The sequence below is a fragment of the Sander vitreus genome, chromosome 7, assembly GCF_031162955.1.
Source record: "Sander vitreus isolate 19-12246 chromosome 7, sanVit1, whole genome shotgun sequence".
Classification (NCBI taxonomy): Eukaryota; Metazoa; Chordata; class Actinopteri; order Perciformes; family Percidae; genus Sander; species Sander vitreus.
In genome coordinates this window covers 6,119,887-6,133,981 of record NC_135861.1, presented here as the reverse complement: position 1 = coordinate 6,133,981, position 14,095 = coordinate 6,119,887, and the positions used below count along the sequence as shown (strand labels likewise).

The 14,095-nt window shown below is 41.9% G+C and overlaps 1 protein-coding gene across 1 annotated transcript in view; it reads left to right on the top strand.

Moving 5' to 3' along the window:
• Positions 1 to 4,260: 4,260 nt before the first annotated feature.
• The window catches only part of lhfpl4a (LHFPL tetraspan subfamily member 4a), a 28,757-nt gene continuing 18,922 nt past the window's right edge, over positions 4,261 to 14,095 (top strand). The window contains exon 1 of the mRNA XM_078253909.1: positions 4,261 to 4,669. Within this exon, the coding sequence (XP_078110035.1) occupies positions 4,261 to 4,669 (409 nt within the window). The remainder of the gene's footprint in view (positions 4,670 to 14,095) is intronic.

The following is a 14,095-nucleotide window of genomic DNA, read 5'->3' as shown; positions in this document are numbered from 1 at the left end:
GTCCTTTTAACAGGCAGAAACCTCGAACAGATCCTGACCGCCCAGCAAAAGTCATGCTGCCATGCTGGCATGAGTCTCATGGCAGTTCGTGAAATGGTCACATTATTTGTAATCTATTGATTCGCGTACACGGACACGATTATCTCATTTATTTCATGTTGCTGAGAACATAATCTATTCGTGCTGGTCAGCACATAATGGGAAGCATCTATCAGGAGGTTGGGTTTCGGAAAAGAAGAACGGGGAAACGACACGCCACATGCCGGGACACGAGCCGTGGTCTCTGGGGGAAGCGCCACAACAACGGGACGATTGGGTTTAGGAAAAGAAGAACGGGAAAAAGACATGTCACACACCGTGACACGAGAACGGTGAAAGGACATGCCACACGCCAGGACACGATCCCCGGTCTCCGGGGTGAAAGTCCTGTGTTGTTTGACCCAACCACCACCCTACGCAGATTTTCGGCATTTCATACGACTACCGTAGTCGTGCTGTGATCACAAAATATGCTTCCCATTTAAATACATTACTTTAAAAATCGTCCTCACCAACACGAAGAAAACTGTCATGCTCGTGTGCAACTAACTGATGACAGGTCAACACAATAACTCTACTTAATAGCATTAGCTTACCTCCGCTCTGTATGCTCCTCTCCACTCTTGGAACAGCATTTTTCTTTAGAAAAATGTGCTTTGGTATAGAATTTGTGCTCCTCTTTGGATGAAAAATACCGGATGCAAATGGTCACTGCAGACCTGATTGTCTAGCCTGACAAGCCAGACCCACATCAAGATGTTGGGTCTGGGAACTCACCATTGGCAGGGCTCAATCTGAGGGGCGGGATAAATGGTTGTTTTTGAAATTCCCTCTGCACGCTATAGGATGGCGCTACAACCAACCAGAGCAACGAAGAAGGTAGCAGAGCTAGTTGATAGATTAACCTTTTGCTGTTTCCAGTCGGCAAAACTCCAAAAACATCTTCCTTTTTTAAGAATGACTTCAGTGCCGTTCTTTGTTCTTTTCTCAAAGAAAAGCTTAACTCCAAGTCTTCTTCCGCCAAAGCCGATTCGAAAGACCGCTGTTCGCCAGCAGCAGCTGCCATCTTCTTTGTTTTCAAGTAGCAGGGAATTCACGCGGAACCTTCGCAACTCTGCCGTCATTATGTTAAGCCCGCCCACCGACTCTATACATGATGTGATTGGCCTGACTAGAGTTTGGTTTTTCCAGCTCGCAAGCCATCGGAGAGTTGCTAGATTACCCTGGCTGCAAATTACATTTGCTGCCGCTAGAGTGCGTGTTAGAGGTCTGATCGGGCCGAATTTTTTCGTCCGAACCCGACCCGAGCCCGACAGGCATTAAGATATTTATGTCCGAGCCCGACCCGAGCCCGACACAGTTAAAATCCCGTTTTTTTCTCATACTAATGACACATGTAGCCTACGTTTGTTTGTGTGGAAAGCCCGCTTTTATTAAGCAACTGTAGGAAGGTATTCGGAAATGTCAACAGATGAGCGTATCAGCGCACACGGGGGAACAAGCTCACGTTAATAATATGTTTAATCTAAAATGTTCAATGTGTTAACCTTTCCTGATTGCTTCAATTCCGACCGTGATCAGAAAACCAGGGGAGACTCGTTACCTCCAGGGCCAACATTATAAAATGAATAACGTCGGGGGTTAAAATCCCGTTTCTGGTGAGCAGATGAATGAACTTGGCTTTCAGTCTGGGGTTTATCTCGGACACCGCACACACTGTGTACAAAACTAAAACTTATTCCACCAACTCTGCTCCGGTCGCATCTACACGTCTGCTTCCTCTTTCTCTATCTCTCTTCTGCCCACTTTAGACACGCACTGAGCTCTCTTTTGTTTTTATATTTTATTTTAACTTTTCTAAACTTTTACAAAAAATAGAAAAAACCTGATGGGTATACAGCATCTGACATTGTTACATTAAGTAATAAAAGAAAGACAGAGGCTATATGAGAATATGCACTGAGCTCTCTTAAAGGAGCCGCAGCACCATTTTACAACAAATGCCTGATCGCGCTGATGTGACCGAGCCGGACCCGAACCCGACCATCATTTCTAAATATCTGTCGGGTACCGTCGGGACCCGTCGGGACCCGTCGGGACCCGTGGGGCTCGGGTCGGGTATCCATGCCTTAGTGTGTGTAGATTTCTAGGCTACTGATTGTCTACCAGGCGTAGTGTATGGACCAGAGTATTAGGATTATTTTGTAGCTCTAGCACAACTAGCCACAACTTTAGCCTGTCCAACTAAGGTAAAGTCTGTAAAAGCTGTGCGAAGTGACAATTCGGAAATGCGCAAACACGAAGCATATTTTTTATTGAAAGTCTTTTATGCTTTCTGTTCTCCAAGACAACAAACTCTTCCCCGTCCCCCAGAGGAAGTATTATACTTTCTACTGCACTACATTCAGCTAACAGGCATGGTACTAGTTACTTTGCAGTTTCGGCTATTACATACAAAATGTATGGTCAGTTTATATACTGGTTGGTAGTATTATTTATCACATGTGTCACACTCAAGGCCCGCAGGCCGACACCGGCCCCTCGCTAATTTTGATCCAGCCTGCATATCAAGTTTTGGCCCGCCTAGTTGTGCGCCAAACCATATACCAAATACATATACATATTGATTGGACATTTCACATGTATAGAATTCCACATATGTTTGTGTAAATTGACTGAGAGGATAGGCTATACAGTTTTAGCACCATTGCATTCACTAATTAGCAGTAGTATAACATGACAGGAGTATTTTGATTGCAGGATTGGCTCCATCCTGTGTTTTTTCATCTCACATGGTAACAAACATCTTCTCCCATTGGGTTCCCTGAGTCAAAACGTTTATCAAACAGGGGGCCATGATCTAGGCTATAATGCGTGTCTCGTTTCCATGAAAACGCTCATTGTTCATCCAAACGTGAGTGAATATTTGTAGGTCTAATTTCAAATTCAAGGAGATACAGGGGCGGCGTGCTTGGATGCAAATTTCCCCTTGCTTGCTGCTGCTGCAGCTGCGCCCCCGTACGAGAACGCGCTCCATCGCTGTCCTCAGTACAACATCAGCATCTTCCGGGGGGCGCGCAGAGACACGGGAGGAGGAGGACGGAGAAAGAGAGAGAGAGAGAGAGAGAGAGAGAGAGAGAGAGAGAGAGAGAGAGAGAGAGAGAGAGAGAGAGAGAGAGAGAGAGAGAGAGAGAGAGAGAGAGAGAGAGAGAGAGAGGGGGAGAGAGAGAGAGAGAGAGAGGGGGAGAGAGAGAGAGAGAGAGAGGGAGAGAGAGAGGGAGAGAGAGAGAGAGAGAGAGAGCGAGAGAGAGAGAGGGGGGGAGAGAGAGAGGGAGAGGAGACATACTGGATAAAGGCTACGACAAAAAAAAAAACATGATGATAATGGAGTCGAGGCGCTGGAGGATGTCGGATTTACGAGAAAGGACTGTTGAAATTTGACAGAGGGCTCGTGTTGAAACCTATTCTCGTTTTTTTTTTGTTCATTCTGTTTGATTTCCACATGCTGCGTGGACATTGACGGCGAGCCAAGGAAGGGGAGCACCCAACGGATGTCTCGGTAGGTAAAAAACGGGGTTCACCGCTGGCGCTATACAGGCAACAAGACGCATCTCATCTCACGGATGGTAATAAAGGACATCCTGAAGATAGCTCTGGACCGATGGATGAGGATGACACACAGCTTTAACCCCCCCACTCCCTCCGTCCACTGTGAAAGAAAGAAAATCCCGTTTTGATGGATTTTTTTTTTTAATCATTCATGGTGTAGCCCCAAGGAAACGAGCCTTAGACAGCAATGTTGAATCACTGGTCTTGGTAAATTATTCATTAGTGGTGTAGGTAGGCTATGATTTTGTATTGCTTCAATGTAGCATCCCCCTCTCATTCGTTTTTACAATGTTTTGTCTTGTGATATCACACACACACATTTGCAGGTAACATTTTTATGGTGTTGTGATGTAGGCTCATTTAACAGCCTTTAACAGCCACATAAGAAATAGCCAAAGTGGGGGGGGGGGATTTTTTTTAGCGCAGGAAAGCTTTGATATAGAGAAGGAAAACAAAAATACAATACCTGGGAAGTGAGGGGTGTCGAGCTGTCTGGGCATTTTTTTTAAAAAGATTTAGGCTACATTTCTTTCTTTCTTGTGAGAGTCTAAAGAGGAGGAGGACGGGGGTGGGAAGAGAGATATAAAGAGAGAGAAATAAACCCGACCAAACATGTTGCCTTCCCAAGAAGCCTCCAAGATCTACCATGACAATTATATGCGCAACTCCCGGGCCATCGGGGTGCTGTGGGCCATCTTCACCATCTGCTTCGCCATCGTCAACGTGGTGGTGTTCATCCAGCCCTACTGGATCGGCGACAGCGTCAACACGCCGCAGGCCGGCTACTTCGGCCTCTTCCACTATTGCGTGGGCACCGGGCCGTCGCCCAATCGGGAGCTCACCTGCGTGGGCAGCTTCTCCGATTTCAGCTCCATCCCGTCCGGAGCCTTCAAGGCGGCCTCTGTGTTCGTGCTGCTGTCCATGGTGCTGACCCTCAGCTGCATCGCCTGCATGGCGCTCTTCTTCTTCTGCAACACCTCCACCGTTTACAAGACCTGCGCCTGGATGCAGCTGCTGTGCGGTAGGTACTCTTACAATTGCTCTCACCTATACAGCAGAGGCTACATTTTTGTCTTTTCAGTCACACAGATGCAGAAAAGCAAAGGCCCTGGGAATAAAGCGAAACCCAACCAAAACCCAATTGACCCTCCTGTTTTAATTGCATGAATAGCGACCTTGCAGTTTGTTTTATGTTTTTTCAGTAGTTGTTCTGGCATTTTTATCTTTGCTATCTTATTTTATCTTATTTATTATTTCTAGTAGATTTCTTGTATTCTCTATACGTGTGTGAGTATCTGTGCATGTCCTGCTGTAACAGAGACATTTCCCAATTTAGGATTAATAAAGTCTATCTATCTATCTATCTATCTATCTATCTATCTATCTATCTATCTATCTATCTATCTATCTATCTATCTCACCATATAGGCTACAATCTATTCTGAATGCATTTCTAAAAAATGCATTCTTCTTTTGATGGAGCCTTCTGATGACCACTCAGTGTAGCCAGTTTGCATTGCCACCTTGAATATTATTTAAGCCTTTTGTTCGCCCCATAAATCCATAAAAAAAATGTCGGTCTCTAGAATGTGTTGTGAGATAAGATGAATAACCCCTACATACATTTCAAAATGCTTAAGAAAAAAAACTGCCATGGTAGGCAGGCCTATATGCTGTACAAAGAAAAGTGCAAAACTGCAAATTCCCATGTAGAGGCTAGTGTAGTGACATCATCAAACATCATTACGGACTTCTGAGGTCAGTATACCGAGCACCGCTGGCTCACGTAAGAGATATCCTATGATGTGGGTAGAAATAATAATATGAAAGGTTTTTGTGCAGCCTTTGATTGTCTGTTACCTCGCTGTAGTCTGAAGGCTATTGGCCAGGTTCTGTTACAGTTAATTAGGATGTTGTGCAGGAATATTACATTTATGTCGATTATTCACGCACTGAAAGCACAAACAGGCCCAGAGCTTCCCTTTTACCATTGATGTTCCGAGGATACACCACTGCATCTCCAGTGACAGCAGCAGCAGGATCATAGCTTTATGCTGATGGAATGCAAATGTCATTCATTCATCCATTTCAGCTCATCTCACAGTATACGATGTGATGTGATGTTACAGGCTTACATTGGGCTGTGTCGCTATTTTGAGGGATGATTCCAGGTCGATTGGATTACTGTTTTCAGGATGGTGATGTTTTTGTCTCCTGCTCTTGTGGGTAGTGTTACCTTCACAGACAACTGAACAGCTTCAGTAATGGCAAACAGGGGGTCTGTAACATTTACGCTTTGAATGTTCACTTTAGATTTGTGCAGGTGCCAGAGCTAAGACCCCTTTGGAGATGACGTTAAAAATATGGGACTTTGTGAGCAATGACACCAAGTATGACATTATTATTATTATTATTATTATTATTATTATTATTATTATTATTATTTTATTTATTTATTTTACCAAGTGTGACATTATGGGGAATGGTTTGTAACTAATAGCACCATACATTAAATATGTACAGTATCAAATTTGTTTCATTTGATTAGTAAAAGTCCATCTTCAAATGTTCTGCTGTCCTGCAGGGGTGAAACTAACATTTATTTTTTATTTTTGGTTAATCTACAATTTCTTTTTGTCTTTTAGCCAATTCATTTGGGATGTATTGACAATGTCAGCAAATAGCAAAAAAATAAAAATAAAATAAAATCCCCATCACAAGTTCCCAGAGCCCACGGTGGTATAAAATGTCTTGTTTTCTCTGACCAATAGTCCAAATCCTAAAAGAAAACCAGCAAATATTTGGAATCAGATCATTGTTGTCATTTTTGTTTGAAAAATTGTAGTTACAGATTTCTGACGATCAACTAATTGATTAATCAATAAATTTTTTTTAGCTCTACTTTCCTGACTTTTTAACAGTTTTATTCTACTTTCAGGATGAAGACAAAGCTCATATTGACTGATTCTTCTTAATGGCCCACACAGGAACATTATGAATTTTGGGTCTGATTTATTGCTACTGTCTTTTTCAACTTCTGCTGATATTCAGCTCTGATTCTCCTGTTTTTTGCAACAAAATGTACAATTGTTTTTGGAGCAAAAGGATACAAATGAAATCTATATTGATTAGATGTCACAAGGCCAAGTGAGTAAAATGGCCATATCAGCAAGTCGTAACCTTTGAGTAGTGAGAGCAGCACGTATCTCTCAGAAGGTGCAAAAAATCATAACCTCTCTCGCACATTTCCAGTGAGCCTCCTGTGTATATCCGACTTCTTTATAAGCTGATCAATGTGATAAATAGGCCATGCAGAATAGCGTGGGAGACAGTTTTCTGTACAGAAACAGTCAGCATACTGAATAAGAGGGAGGGAGAAAGGAAGAGAGAGGCGGAGAGAGAGAGAGAGAGAGAGGGAGATCAGCACTTTTTTTTCCTTCTGTATTGTTCTTTTCCTCATCCTCATCTGCCCACTCTGTCCTCTATTCTGCCGAGTGTGCCGAAAGGGCTTGGTGCTCCACAATCAGCACGAATCAGACAGAATAGCAGAGGTACAGGTTTTACTCTCTTTATCTAAATCTTCATGACTTAACAGGAATTGAACCCGGGTCTTTCCACAAACCATTAATCAAGCAAGACGTTTATAAGCAGTAGTGGAAGAAGTATTCAGATCCTTTACTTTAGCGACACTGCAATTGTAAAACATGCATTTAAATAAAATGAGTACAGAAGTATTTTCGGCAAATGGGCCTAAAGGAAATTACATTATTAATTTGTTATGTAATACTGATGCATCAGTGTGTAAGCAGCATTTGTTGTTGTTGTAAGTGGCAGATGCTGAGCTACTTTTTGCGGAGCTACTTTTACCTTCTTCATATACACATAGGTTGTTTAGTCCAGTGGTCACTAGTCTATATCCACGACGTTCCACTTCCGGGATTGCTCCATTGCCGACGAAAATTCCGCCGGATTTCACTCATTTAGGCCGTAAATCCGTTACCTTGGGCTTTCTTTGTGTTGACATTTTAAACACTGGTGGATTTATGAGGACTATGGTTAACTGCTCCTCAGATCCATGCAGGGTAAATCAGACAGCTTGCTAGACTATCTGTCCAATCTGAGTTTTCTGGTGCACGACTAAAACAACGTACACGTTCCACCAAAACAAGTTACTAAACAGCGACACCGTAGCGCTTAGCGCCGCCCAAGATGATTGTGATTGGTTTAAAGAAATGCCAATAAACCAGAGCATGTTTTTCTTCTATCCAGGAATGCTGTGTGGACTAGCCAGACCCTCCTCCGCAGCGCAATGCAAGACTAGGGTCAACAAAATCTCTGTATGTCATGAAAAAACAGCTTGCATGGGAATCATCTATCAACTATGTAACGTCATCTCATTTTCAGTATATATTACATCATTTGGATTTGTTTCTTATTAGTGTAAGTAGATCTTCACAATACCATAAGTATAATTTCAGAAAAGTGACAGCATGTCTTCTTGATTCCAGCATGTTAGGCTTTCCACATAAGCTCAGTGCTGACTGTAATAACACAAATGTTTATTCTCAAACTAAATTTATATAAGCGTTCCTTCTAATTTGTGAGTACGTTTTTGTTTTTTGTGGAGCTTATGAAACTTTAGAATGTTTTACTGTCCTTCCGTCCGATGCGTACGATGTGCGGCAGAGGTAAGTTGTTTAATATACTTGGCAGACAGCCTAATGCTGCTCATCACCTTGGAGATACATGATTTAATCATCCACTCTGCCCTACTGGGTGCAGCTGGTGCCGGGTGCAGCAGGTCTCCTGGCACTGTACAGTGACAGAGTATGCCTCATCAAATACAGTCAGGGCCAATTTGAACCAAGGGTGGCCTAGATCTAGGCCAAATGGACCAAAAGTGCAAATTAGGGAGCAGTTTGGGGTGGGGTGGGGTGGGGTGGGGCGGGTTGTTGGACAAACACAGGACTTTCACCTGGGAGACCGCTGTTCTTTTCCTGTGTGAAACCAAAAGTCAACGTTGACTTTTAAATTATGTAAGTTAACTTTCCTACAAAAGGTTCTTAACTAACGCCACTAACATTACTTTTTTTACCCAAACCACAATCTTTTACTAAACCTTACCAAGTTGTTTTGTTGTCTAAACCTAACCAAGTAACAGGTTTTGTTTGACAATGGGAGTACCAGAGCGCTAAAAAGTGACGCCAGGGGTCCAGACCAAGCTTTCGGCGATTGTTACCATGTGAATAGATGATAATGGCCTTCTGAACCTACTAGTAGGAGTAGCAGGCTCCTTCTAACCCATATCTATGAGGCTGATAACAATTGATAATGCCCATTCAATGGAGTGATACTGTAACATTTGAAACTGGTAAAAAAAATGGCCAAAACATTGGGATGTAGGCCTCTTGGCAGAGCAGCGTGACAGTTTGTCTTGGCTTCTAAAAACAACAAAAAAATGGGCCAAAGTTGGCCCATTAGGTTAATGCACATGAAAGGACTATAAGATACCACTCATGACTCTTGGCAATAAATAGTGGCTGTTTTTACCAAAAGGCCTAAAATAAGTAATAGCGACCTGGGTTGCTGCGAAGCGGACCCAAGCCAAGGAAGATTCTTTAAAAGAAACTAAACCACTGGCAGAATTACATACACACATTCTGCACTGCTCCTGCATTGCTGTAAGGAACACAAGAGGAATTGATTGCAAAACCCTGCAGCAGGGGATTGTATCACAATGCAAGATTTGTGGGTTATCCATTTATGGGCTTTACTCAGGTTTTCTTTTGTTGCAAAGATGGCTCCCTTAGTGGGCAGGGTTGAACTTCTTTCTCATGCTCCCTTTTATATATGTTTACACATTTAATTCTGTCATTTTGTTGTGTGTACAAATGAGTCCAACACTAGGTGTTCCAAGAGAGAGAGAGTCTGTGAACCCCATTATCCCCATATTCAAATGATTAGCGCATCTTACTCCTATATAACAGCCAGCTTTAAGACCCGCCTCTCTGTATTGCCATTGGAACAGCTATGTGAAGCTATCATTGTTTCATCCGGATAATATTTCTTGTAATAATTTTGACCCAGATTATAACCAGCTTGATGACACCAGCTAGCTAGGAACGCCAATGTTAGTCTGAGTGAAGTCACGTAGCTCAAAGAGTGACAGACTAAGTCAAACTTGCTTTGTGATACAGGCCCCAGGAAAACAGGGATGATGCAGCAAGAATAGCTGCCACTGACATTTCATTTATTTGTTTATTTGACAGGGACAGTGTTCATTAATCAACAGCAAAGTAACTGTAAATGAGCCAGAGTTAGCTCAGCCGGCTTATTTTCATCTGTTGTCCCTGGCTAGTTTTAAAACAGCAACCTAAAAAAATAATATACAGTAAAATAACATAATACGATCAGCACTTAAAAACAACATATACAGACCAACATTCAAACATGCGCACAATGCACAACAAGAAGTAACAAACACAACACATCAGACAGCAAGCAAAAAAACAAGACAAGAAATGATCAACAGTTTAATATAAGTAGGTTTAAAAGTGGATAAGCAAATGTTGAATGGTTATTTAGTTGTAGACAATTATGAAGTCAAAGGGGTTAGTAACAAACCAAATGTGGCCAAAAGTGGGAAAGGTTTGGGCCAATAGTGAATAAACAACTACCTGCTAATAGGTGACTTTTCTCCTATCGGCCCCAAGTTATGTCACACCTCAACGGTAAAGTGAATAATGGGCTCATTTTACACTAAGAATCTAGACTAAGCAGCATTTTTCCTCACACGAAAAGAACAAGAGGAGGGCTAGATTTCCCAAAAGCACCCTGACATCTGCGAAGAGCTTTGCTGCTTGCACCTTTGCTTGGATTTAGATTAATTCAGTGGAAAATCCTCCCGCGGAAACTGTAAGAGCTTTAGGTTTAATTCACCTTTTTTGAAAAAAAAATATTTTTGCGCAAGAAACTGAGTTTTTACCTTCCTACAGAAACAGGGAGGTCCGTTTTGTTTCTTTATGTTGTTCTCTTCCCCCATCTTCTTCTACTCTTACCTCCTCCCCAATATCCTCTCCTATCTGTCTCCAGTTTGTATTGTTTCCTTTCCTCCATCGAGCAGAAAGGAGGTAAAGCTCAGTAGCCCACAAGCCATCGCAGCTTGATGACTCTCTCTCTTCTCCATCAACTCATGCCTCCATCTCTCTTTAACCTCTTTCCCTGTCTATTGCAATATTAAACAGAACTAAGCAGGACATGGGCCGTGGCACAGGGGAGGAGCTGTCCTGGGAGAAACGACCTGTCAGCGACTGTTCGCTCTTAGTGTGTGTGTGTGTGTGTGTGTGTGTGTGTGTGTGTGTGTGTGTGTGTGTGTGTGTGTGTGTGTGTGTGTGTGTGAGCAAGATAGAAAAAAGATGGATAGTGCTGGAGTAATAGAGAGAGAATAGAGAGAATAGTAGAGAGAAAAAGGATGTGACATTATGTTTGACATCATATTATTAAAGTGCTCATAGTATGCTTTTTGGCTTTTCCCTTTCCTTTATTGTGTTAGATATATCTTTTTTGTGCACGTTATAGGTTTACAAAGTGAAAAAAGGCCAAAGTCCACCCTAAAGGGACTTACCATCTCCCACAGACAACACTGTTCACGAACTGCTCAAAACAGCTCTATTGTAGTCCAGCCTTTACTTCCGTGACAAACGCTCGTCATTTTGCGTCACTTTGTAACACAAGTTATAATGCTCGCCTAGCTGCTAGTGTGGCACATCCTCAAACCAAGCTAGTTAGAGCGGAGCATTACGTATGAAAGACTAATGTTGTTAACATTTAAAGCTATAGTGCGTAGTTTCTGTCTCCCCCAAGAAGAATTAGTAATGACAATAACACTGTTGGCGCGTCTACATGATACAAGCTTTACGTAATCGTGCACGCGCCCCGACCCCTCCTCCAAGCAGTTGCTAGTAGCCAAGGAGGACACAGAGGATTAAAAAAACATGATGGAGGTAATTATCTTCACTCGAGTTTCTGTGCGCGAAAGTCACCAGACGACACAATCATCTGAACATAGCCATACTGAGAAATACAGAGAGTTGTGTGGAGCTGATAGTCTTAATTACCTTTGTAGCAACTCATTTGGCAATGGCTTGAATGTAACGGACGTTCATTAATATCAAAAAGTTACGCGCTAAAGCTTTAAAAAACTTGCCACTCTGAAACGTCTTGCTCCAGTCTAAGTTGTGAAGTTGCTTTGAGTTGTTCTGTGTTTCGGGATCAGACTCAGGTTTTAACATGTATGGCTGAGCCAAAGCCATAGGTTACCGGCTGAAGTGGGTTTGTTTTGGATCACACTAGCTTGTCAGGCCCCGCCTAGTCTATAGCCACGACCTTCCACTTCCGGGATTGCTCCGTTAAGCTATCTTTGTGTTACAATTCTAAACTCTAGACTATGGTGCTCCTCAGATCTCTGCAGGGTAAATCCCGACACCTAGCTTGAACATCATAGCAATATAATATGAGGCTTATATTGTCATGATTCAGTAGGCTCTTCCACCAATAGGCCTGTCCCATCCCTGTTCTTACCTACATATCAACTGTATGACTGATGATAAGCTACATAGATGATGATTGTTTCTTTTAAACAACTGGAGCTTCTCTGTTTTTGAAGTACTCATAAAAAATCCAGATCACAAAAAATTTGATTGGATTTGAAATGATACATTAGGTGATACCAGCAATGTTGTGAATTCCACCATATTGGATTTTCTTAAGATCTGTGCCTCCAAACCATTGCTAACTGGTAATTATTGAACCATTGCTAAGTAGGTCCTAAATAATTATGGATTAAGCGTTATAGTAGACAATGATAGATTACTTATAGCTGACTCCTAGTTAGTTAGCGGCAACATATCATCATGAATCAGCACAGTGACTCTTTGCTCAATGTCTGTGACTAACCCTGAATCACCTGCTAAATAACATTTTATATAACTAATCAAGCCCTAATATGTACATATTAGTTACTATTTTCTGTTTTCTCAAGTAATATAAGTATATATTACACTGAGCTGTTATTAGGAATGCATCATTACTTACCATTTCTGTGCTCCCTCAGGTAGATCATCCAACTGAAAAGTAACTGCTGAGTTTTAACTGGGAATCTACAATTTGTTCATAAATGACACAAGCCAGAAACAGCAGAATTCTGGTGAAAGAAAAGCATTGATCATATTCAGAACACATTGACATTAATATTCACATCCATATGTCACATTATTAGCTAACACAGCCACACTAGATGCCCCCAGATCATCTCTGTCTCTAAGAAATGCAAAACGAAAAATCTCCTTCAATCTTACTACTGACACTTGCACCCTGGACGCTCATCTTCTTGGGAGGTAAAAGTTAATGTATATGGTTATGGTTTGCTTTGTAATGGGGTTAATACATGCAGGCACAGCAAATGACATGCCATTTTGACTTAATGTAGCAGCTTTGTGATGCCAGCCCCATGTTTCACTTCAGTCATGGTGGTCTGATCCAACAGGCATATGGTTGGATTTATGGTTTCAGAAACAGGCGTACAACAAAAGTAATTTGTGGCAATTACATTAGCCTTCTGTCAATTCACTCACCCGTTTTGAAAGTTAACACTCCATTGAATGGGCAATATCAGTGGTTATCAGCCTCATAGATATGGGTTAGAAGGGGCCTGCTACACCTACTAATAGGTTCAGAAAGCTGTTATCATCTATTCACATGGTAACAGTCACAGCGTGGTCAGGACTCTTTGGTGTCAGTTTTTATTGCTCAGGGAGCCCCGTTACAATCCAAACAAAACTAACGTTACTTGGTTGGGTTTAGCAAAAGATTGTGGTTTGGGTTAAAATGCTTATGTTTGTGGCATTAGTTAAGAATGTTACGTAAGGAATGTTACGTTTTTGAAAAATTTGAAATTTTTTGAAAAAGTCAACATTGACATTTGGTTTCACACAGGATATGAACACCGGTCTCACAGGTGAAAGTCCTGTGTTTTATTTGACCCATCCACCACCCCAAAGTTCCTCCTTATGTGGAGTTTTCTTTCGTTATACTACTCCTTACCGTTGTCATCCTTAATACTACATCATCTTACAGTGCCGTGGTCGAGCAGTTAAATATTGACGCGGATGGGTGATCCAGCATACCAAGAGATGATAACGGCCTACTGAGCCAACTACAAGGTAGAGTAGGGCCATACCGCCTCAAATCTATGATAGTGATAGCAACTGTTATACCATGGTCTGGGTGAATACTCAATTCTGATTGGCTGCAGGGTTGTACATTAAAAAATGAGATGGAAACCTACTAAGGAGTTCAAGTGAAACTGACTTTTTACTGTTCTAAATCAATGCGTTAAATTAAATGGAAAAAATATTTGAATATCTTATTTCCAACACCAAGTGTAGTC